Source organism: Ptychodera flava, chromosome 6, assembly GCF_041260155.1.
Source record: "Ptychodera flava strain L36383 chromosome 6, AS_Pfla_20210202, whole genome shotgun sequence".
Taxonomy (NCBI): domain Eukaryota; kingdom Metazoa; phylum Hemichordata; class Enteropneusta; family Ptychoderidae; genus Ptychodera; species Ptychodera flava.
In genome coordinates, this window is record NC_091933.1 from 40,663,825 (window position 1) to 40,689,014 (window position 25,190).

At 34.3% G+C, this 25,190-nt stretch overlaps 1 protein-coding gene across 2 annotated transcripts in view; it reads left to right on the top strand.

Annotated features, from left to right (window-relative positions):
- LOC139135799 (arginine and glutamate-rich protein 1-B-like) overlaps positions 1-25,190 on the top strand; it is a 40,510-nt gene that overhangs the window by 11,359 nt on the left and 3,961 nt on the right. For both annotated transcript variants that reach the window (XM_070703502.1, XM_070703503.1), the window contains exon 3: positions 21,490-21,654. In XM_070703502.1, the coding sequence (XP_070559603.1) occupies positions 21,490-21,654 (165 nt within the window). The remainder of the gene's footprint in view (positions 1-21,489; positions 21,655-25,190) is intronic.

Here is a 25,190-nt window from a genome sequence, read left to right on the forward strand (position 1 = left end):
ATATAGCAACATGTAAGAAGTGAACAAATAGGAAGATGATCTTGCTGTATTTACTAATCATGTAGCTTAATGGTATGATAGTGTTGAAAGAAATTGTTTGTTGGTTTTTGAAATAAGAAATTCATGTAGAATTTTACTATATCAAGACCAACAAATGTCATAATTATTAACTGGTAATGGTTGGCAGCTGACACTTGTACAAACGATGTTTTTTTTATTTCTAGCTGTCTCTGCTTCTAGTTAAAACTAATTTGATTGCAAATTACATCTCTCTCATAAAGAGCTCAAATAGTTTCCACAAGAGTCAAAAAGCTAAAATTATCAACTTGCATGTAAATCTGGTGTAGTCTGATTGGCAAGTAAACATCAACAAAGTCAATATGGATGACAAACAGAGAAAACGTAATGACTACTATATATCTCTGTCTGTATTTTCATCCAGGTTTTTTAAGTGTAAAATTATTACCTAAATTTTACTGCAGCCCACTGTTACATCAAATTCACTTCTGATCAAAACTTTTACTAAAAATCATACATTAATGCTTTCCTAAGTTGAAATTGATGTCACACAATATAGGCTAAAATCAATCTTATTTTTGTAAAGAAAAGCAATTCATTGCAGTAATAATACGGTTGAAATTTCATCGATCATGAAAGCACTGTCGGCAGAACTAATAAAGAACAAGAAAAAATGAACTCATATATCTCCATGACGATAAGAAACAAAGTCTCTGCTGACAGGACTTGTAAAATATGGTTTTACTAAGAACACTTCTTTTCCCTTTAATTAATGCTTTCATGTTATCTCCTGGCGTAGACTTTCTATGACTATCTCTGCCTTCCACAGTGTTTTGTAACTATCTCTGCCTTCCAAAGAGTTTGTAAGTCACCCTTTGTCAAAGCTGACTGAGAAAGTGAGAAATGATGAATGAAAACAAAAGTGGTGACTTTTTCATCCATAAACCAGAGAAAATCACTAGTAGATAAAAATTTTAGAAAGAAAACATATCGGTTTTTAATGTCTACTAAGGATATTGGTCCTGACTGCTTGTACACATACCAGTATGTGTCTTTTTTTCAACATTTTTTTTGTAATTTTCTAATCATATTTTTAGAAAATGTCTCGTCTACCAATGGCACATTTTCCTTCTTCTTTTAATCAAAATCTGTTCAAAGTATAGATGCAAAAAAACCGCAATTATACTATGACATAGAAAGAAGACAAAAAATTAGGTCACGAGTATACACATGAATTACCTTCGGGGGAATTTCAACCTGGAGTGTAACCCCTGACCTCAGATAAACTGTAATGAGTGGGTGGTGTGATGAACATGTTTTGTGAAAAAATTGCATTTTCTGATGGGGGCCCAGTAAACACTTATTGACTTGTTAAATGTCATGCAGTGTTTCATGCAATTAAAGAACAGTCATAAGGAATTATCAACATTTTAATACAAAATTACCCTTTCTCATGACAGCTCATTTTTACATTTACTGACTTGTTAGATTTCATGCAATGTCACAGAATTTCATGAATTGTCATGGGAAAAATTACATTTTTTCATGTTTTGTTCCTAGTGTTTTTGAAATGTCAGGAAAGCTTAACATTTTAATTTTCTCTTCAATATTTTTTTTGTCAAACTGGTATCATGACATTTAATTTTAAGGTTCAATGATTAAATTTATGCAAACGTAAAAGCCAGCCAATCAAATCGGATAACTTATAACCTTTGAAAAGGATTTGCTATTTTGGGGACAACATGAATTTCTTTTGATAAATATGTTTTACTTCTCATAGTAACATTAATGGAATTTGGAAATTGAATTTTTTTTCATAAAAACGATAAAAATAAATCCATTTCTTGTCTTTCTGGAAATTTCAAGTGCAAATTTAAATATTCAAAGGTACGCCTATCTTGATAATTAACAAGTTGCATTAATAAGTTTTTGAATTTATCCCCTAACTTACAGCAAAATTTTTAACAGGTATACCAACATTGTTGGTCTTGGTTATAGAAAAAGTAGCATAGAAAGGCATCTATTGTTAAGAGTGTCAGGGTACATGGGTGTAGTTAAGCCACCAAGCAAAGAAGGGTCAAAGGTCAGAGTGAAGTTCCAGCATGACCAGCCACTGTAGAAAATGTGGTTTACATTGCATACGCTGTTATTTGCTTTGTAGCAACAGTTCTTTGGAAACCAGAGAAATATTTACACAGTTAAACAAAGAGAATCTGATTTTGATTCTTTGGTATGGTAGAGATCCCAAGTGATTAATTTCTGAAATGGCCCAAAACTTATTCACATTCCTCTACTTCAATCTTTTAATATGTCAAATGTGTAAAGAAAACTATACGCCATTAAAAATGTCAGACTGTTCAAAATCAATAAAATAGTATACTCTTTGCAGATTATAACAGTTATGTCTGAATATCTAGCCATATTTTGCCAAACTTAGTATCTATTCTCTGTGTGCATATAACGGTATAATATAATATTTGACCAAACAAAAGATTTAGTTATAAAACTCAATGAAATTACATCTTTCAAATTTACACCAATTACTATCACATGAGAGTTAGTACAGCAATATCGAATGTTGTGCTCATCGCCCGTCATTATTTTTGTTGAATATACAAGTTTGATTTTCAAATAAATAATTTGTTGTGGATCAAGTCAGAGTTTTAGCAGGACATGACCTTACTGTTCTTGACATCACATGATCTGGTTGCTATTAGCTTCCTCATCTGTAGTCTTTTCACCTTGGGTTTGCCAAGGAATCAAACTGTGTGGCAATTCTTGTAGCAATGTACTGTTCATTGCTCTGATTGGCTGATATGGCAGTTGCTTGCTTCAATCAAATGTACTTCATTTGCATTTTTCCATTTCCTCTGTAGCAGTTGTCCTGGCAACACACTTTGTGATCATTATTTGACAAGACCTGTTTCTCAATTCAATGTTGTACTTGCATACAAAATATATATAAGCACTCCTTACCTGTCTACCCCATTTACTAATGTAGAGGTCCAACTTTGCCATAGAAAGAGAAGGAAAGGGCCACACCATGGTGGCAAAAGGGGTAATTTAAATCCTCAGTGGCTTTTATATTCCAATCTATAAAATTGCAATGAAAACACTGGTACAATACACATTATTGAAGGAACTGATGAATGAGAATTATAACTGTGAAATCCAACACATTGACAATGAAATAAATTTACAAGAGTGCCCTGTAATGTGGCATGAAGTATATCTGTTGATTATATGCCACTACGCATGATTTTCACCATTAAGGATACTTTGCTTTGGGATTATCCTGCGACTGAATTATTACATCTTGTGTTGCACACAATTAGAAAGGGGAGATATATGCTTACCGGTAGTTGCTAGTATCAGTATTGCTACATTGGTGAGGTGAGATGTGTTTTGTTTACTGTCGCTTGCACAAAGCAAATTTCAACACAAATTCTTAGGCAATACTGATTTTCAACAATCTACTCATATATCTGTCAACAGAGTTTGAAATCTAAGCTGACTGTAGCTTTTTCATCACTTCAGTCTCATTTGAAGGTGAATTTCTTGCCTCGATCATTGTTATGTGAAATTGTTTCAGGAGTAGGCATATCCATATTTTGAAATATTTTGATGTTTGTGCTGTGTTTTATATTGCATCTTAGGTAATTGATGTATACCCTGCAGAGTAAAGGAGAGAACTTGGTATTTGCATATGAATAGTATCGCATTGTTCTACCAGGCAGGTGTGTATGTTTTGTGGTCTTGAATTTGGAGTAGATTTCATTCATGCTTAAGGTGGTTGGAAAGGCTATTTTTGCACCAATTCTTTTCTCAGAGTTAATGTCAAATTTCAAGTGTTAGAATCAAGATATTTAGTTAAGATTTTCAGAATAACTCCCTTAGTTAATATTTTCTCCAAAGAAAAGATATAAATTGTATATTTGCAGCCATGATTTTGAAATATGACACCAGTAAATATTAAAATTTAATTTTTCATATTTTTTTTACATATTTGAATTTAATAATAATTGGATAGTATTAATATTACCAAATTAGTTATAAATATGTTGACACTATTTATTGTAAGATTTGTACGGCAGGATTTGTAAATAAAATTTGTTTTTATGATTTTACATGGGTTTATATATCAAAAAATTATTAAAAATTCTTTCAAATTTCAAAATGTGATTTTTCAAAAGTATTTTCAAAAGTACTTCAAATACAGGAAAATTGTGCCGTACAAATCTTATCTGTAACCTTGTTAATAGGCTGTAAAATTCCATGTCCATATCTCATTTCAAAGTTGGATTAAATTGGTATACAATTATGTAGGAAAACTGTTATTCTGTCAAAAATGTTGAAAACAAGCCATATTTGCACCCCTCTTTTGAAGTCATAGAGCAGTTTTTTTTGGTTAATCTCACTTTTGACACCTCTTTGACACTCAAAGAATCTAAAAATGCATTTACAATAGCAGTCACTCACTCTGAATGCCAGCACCGCCTTGTCAAACTTTCCTGAAAACAGCAAATAATGACTTCCCTTTTCAAACATTTTATTAAAAGCTAGGGGACCTCTACCATAGTTAATACACTAAGGACTCCCCAACTTCTTCATATTTGGTCAGTTTTTCAGAAGTTTTAACAGGCTATAACTCTGCAATGCCTTTGTGCCCAAATGTCTAGTTTTTTTTATTCCACAGAGAATGTTGACTACTTTTATATTTTAATAGTTTTGTTGAAATTTATAACTGACGCTCTAGCCTTTCCAACCACCTTAAAGTATCAGTCCCTCCTATTCACTGGAAACAAGCCCAAGTTGCATAGCTGTAATATTTACGCCGCCGGAATGCAGTGCAATTTTCATAGTTAAGCGTCTCTGCTGGCTACTGACAATAGATCGACAAGAATAGAGTATCTGCGGCAGTACTGTGGGCGGATGCTCACTGAAGTCTTTTTTCTTAACGTACAGCATTTTGGCAGGATCACTCTGTAGCATTGTTGTTTAGAATTCAGTGACGTATATGCTAGCTGTACTGCCAACGGTACAAGCAAACATACGACATACAAGTTATTATTTACTTCCAATTGTTCTGTGCAGTCCGTTTGGAGCAAGTCTGCTGAGTTGATGAATGGAGCGCCAACTCACTGACATGCCCGGGCAACTCGATAACGCGTGGGTGTAAGTCGTAAGCGAAGGAATTTGTAAGAAAAAAAATGCGGTTTCACTTTGAGTCACTGGGTGGTATTTCTCTCAAATATAAGCAACACTTTTGAAGATGATACTTCCCTTTTGGTTCTATCAAATAAGTACAGATCCAAAGTAACGAACTAATAACTATACAACTATGGGTTCAGTTATGGACAAGCCAACTCAGAACATTATTTTGACTTCAGATGCCTCATTTTCCAATAAGTATGCCCAGACATGATATATCACAAAAAACATTTTGTGGCTTGTGAGAAATAACCAGTCCTGTAATTATGTAGCCTATATGTAGAAACAGGAGTGCAGTATTTGAAAAGCTACAATTAACTGTGAGATCTAATTGGAGTGTATCACTGAATGTGATATATGAATGAGAGAATCAGGCTTTCTCCCCTTCTTATAGTGGAACGACCCATTATTTTGTTCACATCATTATTGTACAGCATTATTGAAAGTTAGCGTGAATAATGGGGCCTTGCTCATGAATAATTGACAAAGAAATGCCCCGAACCAGAGTCATTTTGAAGCATCAGTCAGGGCAGCTGCCAGTGACTCACGGCATAGCAACCCACTTTTCCCTCCTACCGGTAGCTGATATGATCCACCCACACTCCAACCATCTTAGACTTTCCTTACTCCCTTCAGGTAAGATCTTGGATCTTCTCTCAACAGTTATTAATAAGTGCCAATGTTTAGGGTTTTTTCATCAATTTAATTGACGTGGCTTTTGTTGGCTGAACAATGAACTTTAGTTTGGATATTTCGTTAACTCTTCTTTGCATGAGAAAGTATCATGATAACTGAGATTACCGGTTAAGATTTAACCTTTGATACCAGGGCTTGCAGCAAAACATTTCATTCAGATTCCATAGTGTCACTGTATGTAGGATTTTACTATGCGGGTATTCAACTCTTTGTAAAGTCGACTCTACGCACAGCATTTTTCTGTTGCTCCATATTTTTGAAAAAAAACCCCACAATTCAGCTTTTTTTTGGGTAGAACAAAATTGTCCGCTGATGACAAATGTGTTCTACATAAAGTTCTGTTTTGGGGGGTTTTTGACAAATTCTTCTGCATCAGACCGAAGTAGTGTGGTAGTTCTCCTGACCTTCAAATTTCTTTTAGGGCAAATCTAATACTTGGAGCACAAAGGTGTCAAGTTCTTCCAAGGTCTTTGTCTGGCTGCTCAGTGACCCTCACTCCCTTCAGATTTAATGGCACGGCACACTGCCACTCAAAGTGTATGCATGAAATCACCTTAGCAGCTGTCATGGTCTTGGTTGTCCAGCACACATGATACCAGTACAAGAATGGCAGAGTGGAAAATTAAACACTGAAAACTCCTTATTTGAGGAGGGGAACCTAGCTTGGGGTGCATTTCTTTGTAAAGCAAATGGAGTGTTACTGACTCCAACAGGTGGTTGGACTCGATACTGTATAAAGCTTAATATTTCAAGGAAAAAATTCTATTTGAGATTCATTTTGAAGTCATTACTTCCACAGTGCTCCGACTTCTATGTGGTGATGAGTTGCCATTGTTATTGTAACAGGTCACTGTACAACATGACTGTCTGGATTTCAGAAATAAAAACAATTGAGAACAGTTATATGTTAAAGTATAATGAAGTTGATATTGTGTCCTGTAATAACAGAACACTGCTCATAGAATGTTTTTTTGTCTGACACCGTAAGTGTATACTTAAACAAGATGAATGGAGTTTTTAAGTGAGCAGTCATAATTACTATGTAACTAATCAAACATTGGAAAGATATCATACTGCTTACATTCCTGTTGATTGAATGAATGTATGATGATATTTGGAAAATATTGACTTGTAGGTAATTCCTACTGCTATCCTTTTATCACAAATAGGTCACACTTATTGGAAGGCTGTGGCTAGATAAAATGAGTGTGACAGAATATTATTTTTGTAGTGGTCGACACTTATTGAGCTGTCGGCAAAAAGGGTATTTGATGACAGAATTATAAATATGATACCAACTTACACGGAGTTCTAATGTGGTAAACATACTTTTAGTTGATGTATTGAAATTCATTTTGTTATCATATTTATTTTATAGACATCTGCTATTTTCATACCCTTTCTTTCTAAATGGCTTCAAAGTTTCAGTATTTTCCTACCAAATTATAATGAGTATGATCATTTATCAGTTTTTCCCTTTTCTGTTACTTATTGAAACCATCAACTTTACAGAAACAATTATATAGAATGTTACAGGTCAATTAATCTATAACTGAAAGAAACTGAAAATATGCCTGGTGTCTTCTAACAACATCATCAGCAACTAATTACTAGAATAATTTCAGAATACCAGATATCACAAACTTGTGACAGGTTGAAACTGTACACTGCTGGTCAATTTTACCCTAACGCTTTTAAAAATGTTGTTTTACTTCAGTAATGTCAAAGATTTGACATGTTTCATGAATTTGCCATTAAGTGGTTGATGCATATACACAGTTGAAGTTAGGACATTTTATTACCTGTCTTGTATTGTGTGGTCACTGAACACTTCTACTATTCTAACATAGATAGTAAACCACAGATTGTTAAGGGTACTTTCCTAAAATATGCTGTATGATAAAAGAGTTTGGGCAAAAATAAAGGGCAAGTCAATTGATTTTACCACTTTTTAAAACAGTAATAAACACATCATATTGCCAGCATTACTGCACTGACTGATAAAACTGAATACTACATAACTTTGTTGCTAGCCGTAGATGAACCTGCAATGCTGTTCACATTTTGGTTGCTAGTTGTCGAGAGTTGAAGAAACTTTAAAGCGTCTCACAGACTTACTGAAGTGTTTTAATTGCTGTGTGCAATTTGAGTCTTGACCATTAAGGTACTTTACTGCATTAAGAATTTGAGAACCTTTTTTTCATTCACTTTGGGCGTTGTTCAGCAGACAAAGCATGGATGGGTATGTTGTTTTTCTTAGTGCCAGGTTCGGTTTTGCAGATCTTTTTTTTCTCATAGTACAAACTGTTTAATAATGGGTGTGTGTATATTGCACATCCAATATGAGGGGTTGGCCTTGAGGTGGTTCTGTCTTTTGAATGCACCATACAGGTACAATGGAGTTTCCTTTTCCATTTTATCATTCATTTCAGGTGCAACCATTCACAAAACACACCCCCACAACAAAGTACCGGTATATTAGATTCCTACATTCTGATCACAGAATATTTGTTTTAGAACTTTTAAATTATTTTTCACTAAGATTCCATTCTGTCGCAAAAATTCTAACAATTATTTCATCAGAGGTCAAGCGGCTTTTGATAAACTTAGCCACCAATGTTTTACTACAGTGTAAAGTTTGAACAAAAATTGAATTGTCATGCAAAAGCTGTCGCAGAGGCTTTGTTAGGGACAGAGCTTGAGAACAAAACTTGGGCAATACTGTGACCTTAGGCACAGCCATAACACAAGGAAAAGGTGAACACAGACTATGGGTGTTATATTTAGTTTTGGATTCATTGTGCAGCGGAGTGCATGGCATTGGACAAGAAAGAAGCTTCACACTTTCAGTTGAGAGATTGTTGAGAGTATTTCTTGAGAAAAGGACCACAGAGATATGAAACAGCTTTTCTGTTAGGCTTGGGAGAAGGTAAGTTGTAAATCACCGGTGAAATCAAGCCCAGTCTCTGTCAATGTTTCAAGCTGACCTGGTAAGATCATTGTCTGGGCATCCTTTGTGGTCAAAAGGACTTTCAGATTTTGCCTCCAGGGATGGTAATAACTTGTCTACATTTTGTTGGTCTTGTTATGTTTGGTTTGTCCTATGGAAATAATTATGTGAAGCCCGAAACACTACAAATCAGTCACGCAACCCCCTCCTCAAAAGAAAACTGTCACTTTGAATACACTCAGCACTGTACCAGGTTTTTTTTCCCAATTCATTGTTCAATGTAGCATGGAGACAAAGTGTCTATATTTATGATATACTGCAGCATCTCCCTTGCAGAGCTGTTCTGGTTTTGGTCATGGCATTGAATTTCAAGTATACGCTGGTTGTAGGATAATACTGATATGTGTATATGCAATTATTGTACATTATAATTGCAGTAGCAGTGAATGTTCAAAAGATAAATCTACAAGTACTTTCGGAGAATTTCTACTAAATTTGTGTGTTAACTAGGGATTTCTGATGTCCATACTGTTAATGTGTAAGTGATTGCCAATTGCACACACACACATGAAATAGTACCATATTGCCACACGTTGACACAGAAATTATAACTGATGTTTTTTATTGAGTCCCCACTTAGCGCTCACCTTGAAATTACCAATAATGCATTTGGGCTGACACAAGAGTTGACCTTCATGGAAATATTTCAGCACTAATACCACAACCAATGCACCAAGTATGAAATAATATCAGCAGCTCCATGAACTTTGTGTGTGCGTATTATTTTACAAAATGTCCACGTATCATTTTCAGACACTCCCAATGAAGTGTCAGACTGCTTTCTCCAAAGGCCTACAAGTCAGAAAATTCAATTATTACATTAAAGCACAACATTTTGTATTTCTGTATCAGTTTGATCATTTGATGAGATGCAATTTGACTATTTCAATCTGAAATGCAAAGTACTTGGGAGTCAATTGAATCTAAACAAATACACGTTCTTCCTTGCCTAAATGCATTTCTAAATGCATCAATTATTTCCCTTGAGTTCAGATCTCATAGAAAGAAAGACTCCTTACATATAAATTTCGTTAAAACCACCACTCAAAATAACTACGTCTCTCCTACCCATGTTCTGTACCACACCAATAAAATTTACTAGTTTTCTACACTTTGTAATCACCAACTTGAAAGCGATGTTTACTGTTAACTTGTAACACAATAGAACGTAGAAATGTACAATTTTTCAAACTCGATACATTTTGGAAGAACCAAGATGGCTGAACCCATTGAATAGGATAGTGCAACACCCTGCGACAATACCTGCTGACTGTACACGAGGGTCATTGGCCTTTTGGTATGAATACTGTGAATCGGTGGTAATCGTCCAAATGTACATGGCTTCACTGAGATTACTTTCCGATGAGTCTCGATCCTATTCCTTCTTCATTTTAGTTCCCAGCGCTTATCTCTCAATCTGCTCCTAAAGGAGCACAAAAATAAAATTTTTATCCACTGGATTTTGGAAGTTATACCAGTATATGCCACTTTAATATTTTCTATTATTTTTAACGGGCTCTGCTTTTTTCCTGTTAACATTGTATCGATAGATTATCAAATTTTAAGTTCAGAAATTTCAATTTTAGCATCATTTTCCAAGGCATATTTAGCATGCTTACTTGCATACAGAATGCATAAAGTATTTCTGGTCATAATACATCCCCTCAGAAAAATTTGGGAGTTGCAAAAATTCCTTTCCACAGAATTCCATCGTCCGTGAGTTAGTCAGAGTTGGCACGTGAAAAACATGAAACCCTACCGCTCCAAAAATGCATGGTGGAAAGCAGTCCAAAGGAAGCAGTATTCCATGAATGGGGAAGCTCTTGCAGGGGTCATACCCTTACAGTATTCTGACACAAAAGCTAGAAGGTATCACTTTCACAAGGTTGCTTGTGTCCAGAAATGCTTAAAGTGCCTTAACATGTATTGTTAAACATATACACCGATGGTACTATCCTTTTGTGTCTAAGTGGAACAACGTGATATAATGTCAAGAACGTAAAAAAAATTAGGGCTTTGGAAATATTTCATATTCGTTAAAAGTTTAAACTTCATAACAATCCGCACTGTAGTGGATTGGTAGCTATAACAAGTCTTCCATGAGCAGGAAGGTATCATTTTTGGTCAATATTTATTAATCTATATTGTTCATTTTGTTTGCTACTTCTATGATATGCGGTAGTAGGTAGACATAACGACATTTCAATTTCTTCCAATGAAGACATGATTGATTCAGTCCTATGTCAGGGATAAATCAGATTTCCCCATGTACATTCCATAGTCAAGAGTATGAACTAGGCTGTGTCTCAGATTGTGAGTTAATTTACATGATGTTTAAGCCCTTACAGGATCTTGCAATGTTAGCATGCAAATCTGCTCAATTTTATGACTGAAAACAACTGTCCAGAGAAGAAAAGACTCTCTGTACACTATACACTTGCGGCTAGTCCAACAAAAATGCGTATCGCCAAAAATGACAGCAGTGCTATATAGTTTTATCTCAAAAACTGTTACTTGTTTTAGCTAACTCATGATAGAACATGCTTTAGAATTGTTGCATTGTCAGAATTACTGTTGTTTGATTAATGTACAAAATATGTCATAACTATATTGTTCATTGCATCATTGAGATGTCAATCATAAATACAGGCTTGTGCTGGACTGGCCATTCAGAAGTTTCGAAAACAGTTGTACATCAATAAATTCTACAGTGGCACAGAACTGTGCTTGATGAAAGATGCATAATAATTAGTTACAATAATTTATGCAGGTTGTATCAATATTGTTTTAATATGAAAGTGCAATTCTAATGACTAAAAATAGCATCAATGACACTTTGCTCGCATTTGGTTAGATGTGGCAGGCCTGAGTGAGAGTACATACAATGTTTAATACCTTCTATGGGCCTTAGCTTGTAATATTCATAGTGTCAAGTTTATGTGAACACATTTTGAAGCATTATCCATCAAATACCAACAGGGAGTATGTGGTTTGCAGCATTTCAATGGATACACATGTATACAACATTATGCAGCCCAGGACATCAAAATTGGTGATACAATCTACCATACCAAAGGAAAGGTGTCCTCTTGTAATATTGTATTGCATGGCATTAATGTGAACAATATTTGGTATTTCATCAAGCAGTAAAACAACTTATTTTAGCTTCGAGCTCTTTGGTTGTGTGTCTATACAAATCATCACTAACAAGTAAAATTCTGACTCAGTTATTGAGATTTTCATGAAGTTTATACTATTTCTCCTCATTAACAAGCTTTTGGCAAATAACAACTTCATTGGAACAAATTCCCATTTACAGTTGAGCATGCGTCTGCATACCAAATACAAAGCTGAAATTAAGCAACAGCTCTCGCAATTGGACCAAGGAATGCAGGAATAAGATATTTGGGAGTTTGTTTTGGACTAAAAACAGCAAAAAATTGTCCGAAAAAGGTACATATTACAGGTTTTGTCAAAATCTGAACAAAACTGATACACATCATCCCTAAGAAACTTTGTCAAATTTTAATCAGACCAGCGATTTCTGAGATTTCATTTTTTTGACAAAAAGGAAAAAATGACTCAAAAAATATAAATGTGCGCAGTTCACCACAATTTGAACAAAATCAACTTATTCAATTAATTTTACCCCTTAGAACATGCATACCAAGTTTTCAAAGCAATCAGACAAGCGGTTTCAGGGATGACTGTTTTTCAACCAAAAATGAAAAAAATTGCCTGAAATATACAAATATGAAAATTTCACCACAATATGAGCAAATCTGACAGGGGTCAGCCCTAGGACCATGCATTTGAAATTTCAATGCAATCTTACAAGCACTTTCAGAGGAAGACTTGTTGTCCAAAAACGGGAAAAATGATCCCAAAATTACAAATATGAAAATTTCACCACAATTTGAAAAAAATCTACCTAAATTTAGCTCAAGGAACCTGCATACCAAATTTCAACAAAATCTGGATTGTGATTAATGAACTTTAGCAATTTGCAGGATGTGCCTGTTTTTACCTCAGTTGAATATTTTGAAACTAACCTGTTCATTTGAACAAATTCACACCTCCACCTCTAGGTGCACCTGTACACCAAATACTGGGATGGTATGTTCTGTGGTTTTTTAGTTTCTGATGTTGATGAACATACATACCTACATACATACCATACATACAGACATAAAGACACTGTGGTAGCTCTCTTTGGTATATATACCGGTATACCAAATATGAACTAAAATGATCAATGATTCATGATTGTACAATGAAGTCAGATGAATGTTCCTTCCACAGTACTAACCGGTATATCAGCTCCCTCTCAAAATATTGATTTGGCTTTGAGAAGGTCTAAGAGGGATGAAATGTACTTATTATTTTACAGTCAAATATAAATTTTACAAAGACAATAAAAAATAACTATCAGGCAAGAGAAGTATAAGATACAAAAATTACCGTGTGTATGTATGACAAGTGAATCATCAGTTGATCGGAAGGAGCAGACAATACAGAGGTCAAAAGAGCTACAGTATTTTCAATGAAACTGACTAATTAATCTCTTCATGGTAATTGTAATGAGTACAGCACTGCTCAATAAATTGTTGCTAGATCCTTCAGTGTAAAACTAATGACAATTCAACAAGAATGATTTAAATAGAATATTCCTTAACAATGCAATACAATTTCAGTGCAAAATGATATTTAGATAATTGTGAATATCAATATGCATGTTAATGTCTTACCTTTGTGTGTGTTCAAGTAGCAAAGAAGTAACGGTTATCACTAAAGCATGATTCTTTTAATGTCATTATCACAAATTGATACCGCACATACATGTGTGCAAACTGTGCATTTACACAATTTCTTGCTGTTTCCAAAGAGCACAGTGTAATTACAGCCCCACTAGCTGTAACTCTTGAAATTTGTTGACCTCTTCCCATTCTCTCCTGGTTTTCTCTGAATTCTACCCTCTGAAGTGATATGGGCTTTTATTGCATTAGGAAACCATTCCTTTGCGAAACATTTGACAAGTAAATTCTAATTTTAACAGTCATTTAGATTTCTCGCTATTTTCAAAGATTGGTAATATTCCGAAGGAAACAGAACATACAATGTCACAGTTGAAAACATTCACCCCTATACATCACACTAGACTACTCTGTGCAGTTCATGTGAAGATTTCAGAGTAGATATGCACTAGTAGCCACAGTTTTTGCTTTTCCGCATGGGGCTGTGTTTTAATGAGTAGGCACAAATTTAATCGCAGTGTAATCTTTATCTTGTTAAAAATTGCACATTGTTAATAATAAGTGTACACACACACCTAAATTAGTACATTATCACAAACTTATTATAGTTGAAAGTAAAATCATAAAAATAATGCTAAAAGATACCGCTATTGGGGCTATAAATCTTTGAACAAGCACTGGCAAGCATGTTGTGTTTGTATGGTTGCTGAGCAACATGTCAAAAGTTCAAAGGTTGTAGTTTTAGTATCTTCTGACAAGTAGAAGGATTGACTGTGTGTTTCTGCATTAATTCTGCTGAGGCAGGAAGTATGTCATGGAAATTGCAACTGCTTGTATCTGCCAAAACAACTGAACTCAAATATTTCAAACGTTCTGAAAAACCTGCATAGCACTAAATATTCAATGTAAACATGAATATTCCAGGCATTCAGTATTGCTTTCAGTGCTGTTCTCTGGAACATGTAATTACCGACACACCTGTTATATTTGCGACATTTAAAACCAAACTGAAGCATCTAACAAAAAGGGTTTAATTTTATTTGGAAATGTCAATTGTTACTCTTGACAGTAGATATATTGGCTACTGTGGTACTACAGTTTTCATCAAATTGAAAGCAATTAATAGTATTGGTTGACGTAAAAGCCTAAATAAATATATTTTTTAAATGTGTTACAAATGGCTGACTATATTGATTAAATAGATTGAGTTTCATTCTGAAAAGCAAACATTACAAGCAAAAATATTTTGGGGACATGTTAGAATTAAAAATTTTGGATTTTTTTTCTACTTCTTTAAATTTTTATAGGTTTCTGATTACCAAATCTTGGATGTAGTGAAAATTCTGTTTTTTCGATTATACATGTATTTGTCGGACAGTCCAAGAATTTTTCTTGTTCGCAGGGTACATAAGCAGTACGTTGATCTGTATAAAACTATTGATTTGTGTGTGATACGATGTATGCTCAACAAATGAATAGATCTGACCCAGTAGTATGTAAATTTTGGCTTGTACCATTTATGATATGGGGGAGCCTGCAGGAGGTTCACTTCTAAAATTGTAGTCTTCATAATAATAATGTGTCTGCTACTTTTATCTTTATAAAGACACGGCAGGATTTCATTAAAATAACGCTGCCTTTTTATGAAAAATTAATTTCTATTACATGTTTCTTTGCTTGGGATCCTCTGATAAAACATGGTACAATCCATTTAAAATTCAGTATTATCTGTAGTAATTTTTACCTATAGATTATTAACTTCAAACGAAATTGACACATTTGACAGCAGTGACCTTGATTCCGTCTCAAGGCAGCATACTAGAGCAAAAACCCACCAATTTTTTATATTCCACAAAATTTGGTCATAGCATATGTCATTACATCCTGCATCATTGAAACAACAAATATTTTGTCAATTGTGAGAGTGATTTCATAGAGTTACTTTAATATGTATTTGATGGTTGTGGCTCTGTTGTCAGTTTTCTATATTAATACATGGTCCTAGAGTGTTGTTAATATGAGCTGATGCAGTTAAATGTACCAATCAGCCTTAGTGCAATAACAAATTCAATGTAAACAATTGCTGCTTTTAAATTTCCATATTCATGAATAATGGAATAGCCATGTATCTATGTGAAGACAGGTAGCGCCACTTATTTTGTTTTGTGGGGGATTCTTAATCTATAATATGTCGTGATCAAGAATACTAAAATTAGCATTTTCATTGATTCTTGCTCAACTTTTGGAACTTGCCCATAAATATATCGCAATCAAAAAGTCTCACAGAATAAATTAACTATTTATGAAATTAACTGATACAGCATAGAAACGAAGCCCCTCCACTACCAGGGCCTTCTACCCTAAACAAGGAATGACATCTTCCATAGGTAAAAATTCATGAGAGATGTTGTGCTGATGGAGTACCCTCATTTTTTCCCGGATTTTGAGAATAATATCGTATTGACTTCATAGATTCTGGTTAATGACTTGCGCACCGTAATGATGCTGCCCCATTAATTTATTGTGATTAAAATTTATTTTGGGATAAGCCATGAAAGAAGCACTACTGTGACAAATATTTTGAGAGCATCTTTGAAATTTTTACAAGCTGTTTGCAGAATTTCCCTCTCCATGAAAAGCAATTTTTTTTGTTATCAGAGAAAATGTATTAGCTGAGCAAATTGCAAATACTGAACTTGGAAAATGTAGTTGTATTTTGTCAATAATTTGACTGAATTTTTCCCAATGAATTGTATTTAGTTCAGAGGGAAAAAACAACCAATGGGGCATCACAAATGCGGTGAAAAGAAATCTAAAAATAGATGATGAGTTTGATACCTATGACTCACAAGCTGGTATATGTTTACGGCCAATACAAAGAAATATCACCACCCTATTTTGTTTCAAGGTCATGACAAATGATGATTTATGAGCAAATAATTTTTACTTCATTGTTTCATTTAGCTGTGATACATTTCATAGAAAACCTTGCTAAGTATATATATATATATTTAATTTTTTACTTTTTGTAATTTTTTTCACACAATATTGGTTCTTGCAGTTGTTTAACAACTGTGAGAAAAAGAAGATGTATAAATATGATTGCTGACATTGCGCTGTTTTTTAAATTATGAAAACTGTTCTAAAAATGTCCATGACATTTGGTGTGCTTTTTTAACATTCCTTTAAGGCTGTCATTACCATGTCTGGTGTGTATACTTATTAAATTCTGTAGCTATTGGCTGTCTTGTATTGATGATAAAAATATCAAAGAAAAGACTGAATGAATTGCATGGCATTAAGTCAGAATTGATTTCAGTGAGGATAGAGACAGGTATCTCTGAAATAGGATCAATTATGCAAATTGGTAAGCCTATTTTCAGCTAGGTGATTGATTTCCGAGATGCAGCCATAGAAAAAGACAACAAGGGGTTTCCATGGCAATAAGCAAACAGGGTTGGCCAGGTATGTGTCAATAGAAACATGTAACTTTTTTGTTCATTAGTCCCAGCCAATGACAGCCCTAGCTTTGGGATAGTGACACTTTCAACTCATGAAGAATGGTCACAATGTTAAGAAATTGATGGGTTCAGTCAATGACAAGCGGTCTTTAGGTTTATAATATATATGAAATAATTTACTGCATTATAATGCCTTGTTTGATAGTCAGTGGAACTGAACATGAAAATAACAAAAAGGAGGTGAATATTTGATAAAATATATTTCCTTTGCATCTTTTAAGATATCAACTGAGAGGTATTTCCTGAATTTCTCTCAAATTGTGAAAAATAATTCACCCGACACAAAATGCTAATTCTACGACGTACCAGTATCTTATTCATGAGAATTCGACGGTTCCACCATTGACAAATGACAGCACCAGGCTTACGCAAGTCATCAGTGCTAATTTTGTAATGGTATGATTTGTAATGGTCCATTGTTACTGGTATGATTTATTGTTGAATTTTGGAGAAGTGACACAACTATGCCATGCCATTTGTACACCACATATGATAATGATACCCTTGTGTGAAATATACAGACATACATGTACTTTTACTGACAGTTGCCAATGTATCTTGACCCTTTCATCCACCAAACTGTGGTACATTCCTACTATTTTTAATAGGATGGGTGGACCAGTATACTGGGACATGGGGGTGAAAGGGTTAAATTACAATCCAACAGAGATTTTACTGAAAAAAGCAGTTGGGGTATGAAGTCATGTAGAGCTTTTGATTACCCGATAAGTAAAAGCTTATAAAAATTGTGAGAATATAAGAAATAAACATCCGGTATATTTTTAAGCAATGACCAGTTTTTTTAATAATATCTAACATTTCTTTCTACTATGCCATATTTCACAAATGCTTCCTGACAATGCTTCTTATTATTGTTTGAATTAAGTGAAAAAACTGTCAAACAATCTATCATATCACTGAATTGACATCATAAAAAAGGACAAAAATTTGGAAATTGTTGTCATGAAATTTCTGGGAGGAAATGCCAGGCAACAGAATATTCAACTAATTAGTTTGATTATAGTTCATAGTTTAATGAATTATATCATTCATTAAAGATTCATGTCCAGTCTGATTTGCATTCACAGGAAATTACAAATTATGCTAATAATGCAATACGGTAAATAACAAAATAAATAATAATTACTGGGCGCTAATGTACATGGGCTAAATTATTAGTATTGGAATAACATTAATTTAATGCTGAGCAGATCCAATCATTTTAGGCATGGAACTATCAAATATTTTGCAAAGACCACAGAGTTGGGTCATTCTGCCAGACCAATAGGCCTCCGAGTATCACTTGTGAAATAATAAATGCCAGTCAAATCTCCATTGCATGACCTCTGGGCCAATGTTGATGGCTGGTCTGAAGACCATCATATATTGAATGGATTTGCACATATCATGGTACATTATTTGTTGTATCTATAAAGATTACAGTTTTGCTGAGCTGTCTTTGCCATGATTTCAATTCTAATAAAAAAGCATTCATCTGTTTCTGTGACTTTAAAACTTTAAATTTTATAATTATCACATCAGTTTATATAAGTTTTGGGGAAAAAAAATAAGTCCACTTGTGTTTTGCCGACATAATTGATAACATATATGATAAGTATACACATCTTTGACACAATGTGTTTTAAAAATCGGTCAGTTATAAAAGAATGACATCACAATTGAGCAAGACATTGTAGCTTTTACTTCATGTGTTGGATGCAAATTCATGTTAATGTGTTTTAATGGATAAATTACTTATGCAATCTTTTTATTTGAAATTAATAATACTGACAGTAAATTGAAAGTATCATGGGAGAAATTGGTATTCTTAATCCAATATTGGGGAATTCAAATATTTTTTCTTCTGGCTCGTTTGATGAAATGGATACTATTCAGTCATGGCTGATGCTACCAGGAAATCAGTTTTTCCTTTTTTATCAGACAAATATGGATCAAATCATACCATCTCATTGAGTTTGGAGTTGACCTTTCTCTATTTCTGTTCTTTGCTATTTATTTTGGAATTTTGTTTTTGCAAAATGATACTATGCAGTTCAGCCAAAAACACAAATTAAAACCAGTTGTAACTTAATTAGACATCGCTTTGATTTATTTGAGTGTGGCGAAATAAAAAAAATCTTGGCCTCAAGACAAAAGAGTTAATCTTCCCTTATGAATTGGTACTTAACCTGTAGGGAGTTTTTCTTAGATATCCTGTGTGTGTCTTGTCACCTTAATTACTTCCTATATAATCAGAAGTAGGGAAATGTTGTTCCCCAGGGCAACTTACGTTGGAAGTATGGTGACCTCAAAGTTCATATTTTGGGTAAAAATTGCTAAAGAACATGTCCAGAGTACTTGTTAAAATTCAGCACTGTTTATAGTGACTGAACATTAAGCAATCAGTTCACCACCATTTCGGGAAAATTTAGCGTATCATAGATGTGTTCTAAGACTAAAGTCATTTAGCATATCATGGATGTGTTTTAAAACTAAAATCAAAATACTTGCCATTGAAGGATTTATCCTACGCAGTTTGAGAAGTAGTCCATCATTACATTGGTTGTAGGATACTGTAATTATTTTGTATGTGATTGTATCTCATGGTTGTCGGCCATATCATGCTTTTAGTCTTTGTTATTTATTTCATTTAGCAGCTCAAATAGAGGAAAAACAGTGTCACATACTCAAAGGTTAAGGGTCAAAGATTACTACACAAGTTAAGGAGTCAATTATCACCAACCCTCAGAGACAAGATTGTTTTACTTTGAGAAAGACAATGATTCTACTTCTCATAACTATATAATACACATGCACCTCGTAAATAAGATTTAAATGACTGAAACCATCAAAGTGAACACTGATAATGCGGTATGTGCAAGAAATGATTAAGGTAGCAAGATAAAAAGTTTAGTTCACTGATTTCAGAACAACTTCGACAACAACTAAACAGGCAATAGTTTACCTGAAGACAGTCGCTAACATGACTTACATAAATCAGCTAGACCTACAAGACTCAAGCTACAACAAGAAGTGACATCAGTTGTAAAGATAATACCAAAGAAATGTATCAGGTGTTCTGCAAAGAATTAAGAACATCCTGCTACACATTTGTTCACCTGGTTCATACATCAGTGGATACCTCACAATGGAGCATGGTTTCATCCTTAATACAAGTATACCATTAATTTCTCTTTGATGCTCTAGATAATCCACATTTATTCCCCTGTTCTTGGTGCCTGCCCTTATACCCTAGCCCTAAACCATTTCATACCACTTCCCCATACACTAGTCCTCAAACTCTATTTAAAGTGAATGGAATTTAAGAAGTCTGCCATTGATTTGATAGGTTAAACTTAAATATATCCTGTTCCCTGCTGTGTCTGTTATTTCAAGGTTTACAAATTGGAAGACCATGACAATATAAATAGTCACTTCAGATTCTGGTATTTATACAAAAAATTTAGATTAGTACAGAAAAAAAATTGTTTACCACCATGTAAAATTTCACCAATTCTGTGTCAATGAAATAAATACCGGTATATTCCTGAAAACTTTGTTTCCCATCATACATCTGGTGGTAGTTTTAACATCACCCACCCCAGGACCTTTGTACATTATATACATATTTAATTAGTAAATTTCACATTTGGGATGTTGCGCTGAAATTTTCACATCCATTACTTGTCAATGGTGTCTCGTCTTTTAAAATGCAACATTATAAGTTATAACCATATCATATTTCGCTGAATCATGTTTATGTTGTTTTTAATGTGTTTTACAGCGAATATTTCAATAGTTAAAATGAAGTTTGACCATGACACCCATAAGTGTCACCACGGTTCACCCTTGCTAGATGCCAACAGCTTACATTACCTCTTAAGAAACTTCTCATTACATCCTCCCATGGAAGCTCACATCTTAGTAATCTTCTGACCTTTAATCCATAGGATTTGTGCTACATAGACATTTGGCATGCAAGTTATATTCTGATTATTTCTCTTAGTATTTTAATGTTGTTAAGCAGCACATTGAGCTGTTTTGCCTGTAAGCCAATATTGGCCTTTTGTCCTTTTCTTTCTTTTTGATTAAAAACTCCCAGGAAATTTGTGTCTCATCCCAAAGGCATCTTTAATATCGTAGATGTGTGTGCGTAAAACCGCGCAAATATCACAGAACTGTGACATGTGAAGTTGACAACTTACATTCCAACATTTGAGTGAAGAGGAAGAAAAAACGTGATGAATAACGATTTGAATGGAAATGTTTGTTTTTGCAGAGAAGGGAAGAAAACTACCAAAAATGGCAGGAATTCAAAACCATCAACAGGGATCAGGAATTCTCCAAACTGAAAAAGAAAGTTGCCTTGCAGCACAAACTGATTCAGAAAAGGGATGAATTGCATGCCCAGAGAACTGAAGAAGATCGAATGAGACAGGCAGAGGTGAGGTGATAATTTTATACTCTCATATGCTGTCACTCAACTTGCATGCGAATGTGCTGAATGTCAAAGGTCACTTCCATGACCTTGTTGCAGAGGTCACTTCCATGACCTCGTTTGGCAAAACGTAGTGTCTTTCATCTTTGCTAATCTCCATGATAACGATTAAGTAAGCTACATGTACATAATTTTATATCACCTAACTACTAGACTGAATGGATTTTAAATGTTTTTAGAATGCTTACATCACAAAATAACAAGATAGAACTATTAATATACGTGTGCAAGGACTGTGTTTATTTATATTTTCTTCATTGTTGTGCAAGATTAAGGTGAAGAATGCTTTACAACATGATTGCTCCCTACTGACAGATAACCTGGGATATGTGAGCTAGGAACCTGATTTCAAGCGGTGGATAGATTTCCACAACAAAAGTCTAGCACCATTTGAAATCAGTGTCCCTAGCTCAATAATACACTACCATGCCAACGATGTCATTATTACCATGGTAACAGGCAGCTAAATTATTAGAAGTAACGATGAACACACTTTGAAAATAATGATGGATGTAATTAATAATATGTTGAGGTAGAAATCCATGGTAATATGGACTAGATACAAGATTTATCCATTGAAGCACGACACTTTAAATAGTCCCAAATATTTAAAACGAGACAAAATCCAAACAAAAAATCTTTGTAATGTCTATAATGACTCTGACAAGATTATTAAAGGTTTGCAGATGAAAGTCCACTTGAACATCACAGCTGTGCTTCATTTTTTCTACAATATTGTCATTTTTACTGATATTATTAACTCCACTGAGAGATTCTGTACGTAATTAACACAGAGTGATGACTTGTTAATTTGGTCATTTCAAATCCTGCCTCAAGCCATTTTGACTTTCTACTTTGATATAACATACCAAATAAATTCTTGTATACCTGTACATACATTATCCATTGAATTTTACCCACCTAACCACCATGCATTTTATTACATATCAATTATACCCATCATGCTTTACTCCCCAATCATTTTTTTCTGATTGGCATAGCACGGCAGGTAATGCAATATTCTATATGGCTAGGAATTTTCCTAAAAAATCATATTAAAGAGAAGAAGAAAAATGATAAGATAGTTGTTTTGAGATGTGTATATTTCATTCCCTCTGTGACATACTGGTACATGATAAATACTATTTTGCTACATGAAAGGAAAAAAAAACTTTTGCTCTGTACGTTGTAAGTGCCATTGTATCAAGAGATTTGATCAACTACACTACCAGTATGCATGCACAGAGCAGTTTATCAATGTAAATTTCATTATAACTACAAATTATTAACAATTTTTGTGGTGATCATTCAACAGAAGTTATTTTAATCTTAACATCTGAATTTGGCCTTGGCCTTGGCCTTGAACAACACATACGTTGCGAAATAGGACAACAACACTGTCAAAAGGTCAGCAGCTTCTATGATTATTTCGATCATGCCTCAAGCAGTTGCAGCTTATTTCTTTTTTTATCAAATACATATTTCATAAACCAATCACGGGCAAAATCCTCATCTTCATATCTCAGGGCCTTTACAAACACTGCCCTGCAAGCAGTTGATTTCTCTGTGATGCTGTTTATTATTCAATAATTTGAGATGTCTATTTCAATAGGCAATCGTGCGGTATTGCCGCGGTATTCTCTGTCAATTCACAACTGAAGAAGCTTCTCTGTTCTCTGATGTGAGATAATAGAAAACAGAACAAAGAGGGTTTCCTGTACATGGTATGGTACTATCAGTTCCATCAAGTTCCATTGACTCTCTCCAGATCCATTGAATGGTGAATCTGCAATGTTTCAATATTGCAAAATACACACCTATTTTAATTTGAATATCGCCATGGTGACAAATCAATGGGCCGCATCACAGTTTTGTATGACTAATAGATACGTTTTCTATCGCTGACAAATGCTTAGCCTTGGTAGCCCTCGGCTTCTGTGACATAAACGCCAATCAACTTGTCATATCGGTGAATTTCCCTGTATCAGTTCCATCAGTGCTCTCACAAACACAGAAATGGGCTCTTGTTGTACACATTGTCAAATCGTTGATGAAAATTCAGAGACGCAGCAGACAATATACACAGATGATCAGCATGAGGCCTTCTCCACGGAGCACTGGGGTTAAACTTTTGACCCTTTCAACTCTCTCATGTCAATTTGATTTCTCTGGAGTTATTTTTAAGATGGTGGCCATTGTATGAAGAGGGAAAAGGTATTTCAACCCATCAGAGCAAATAGTGCATCCATCGTAGAATGCTTCATGGCTTCTCTATCAGAAGGCAGTGTTGCAGAAATATGTCGGCAAAATATTATACAAGTGAACGAAAACGTTGAATTGCTTGAATCCTAATGTTTACGCATGAAATAGACTCTAATTTCTCTACAGTCCATTGGTTTTGTGTCACATGATAAAGGCACTTAAAAAATTAGTTCCATAGCAGGTTATAGTATTGTTGTTACACTTTTTATTTAATAATAGTGTGTAGCAAATTACTTTACATTACCACCATATGCACATTGGGAACTACATCACCAATTCTACATTCAAGTTTTTTCCACTACATTATTTTTTCTCACTAGCTTTTCATACAAATAGTATTGAAAATACCTTTTTGTAATGTATTTTGAGGAACATTCTCAAACATGACGGCTGGAAATGATTTACGATTTCGGTTTTTTCTTACATTTTTGAGAAGTAAATGTTTGAGCTTTTGCAGCAGGTTTGTCCAAATTAAACCCTGTCACTTAATCAGGCATATCAAATACCTGGAATAGCTTGCAGGCAACTTGAATTTCACTGTATTTCATTTTGAAGTGTGTATTTAACAACCCTGGCAGAAAATGACATCAAGTACCGGTATCAGTTCTCTCATGCAGAGTATAATATTTGTGGATGTTTTTGCTTTCCTTTCCAATAGAAGCAGTGCTGCATTTTTTCCTATTCACCCTCCCAATGATAAAATATGTATTCACTATTGTAAGATTCCAGCTGCTTTCGGTGTCAAATATTTTTTTCTAAAAACTTTTTGCTAAATTTTCCTGAATATCTTTTGGTATAGAAATGTGTTCATTTAACTCTTTAGGATTGCTTGGATGTGTAATGTGTGGTTCCCCTCCCCCCCCCTCTCCCATGACATCCTTAGATTTGTTCCATTGCTTTTTGTTTGTTTTTTTTATTTTCGCTGTATATGAGCTTTTAGAATTACTTTTTCAATATAATGGAACAATAGAAGTCATGATAAATGAGAACATATTTTAGGTCATTTGCCAAGATAATGACTTTGATCGTCTTAGTCCTGTCTTCATGGATAAAAATAAGAATGACAGAGTGTGAAACCAAACTTGCTGCACTCGGTTTTACCCACAGGACATTTCAACATTGTATACTGAGTATCAAAAGTAGCCATAGACACATCCCGCATGTACGACTGTAAGATGTTTTTACGTAGCTTGGTTTAACATCTTTATGTGTACATGATT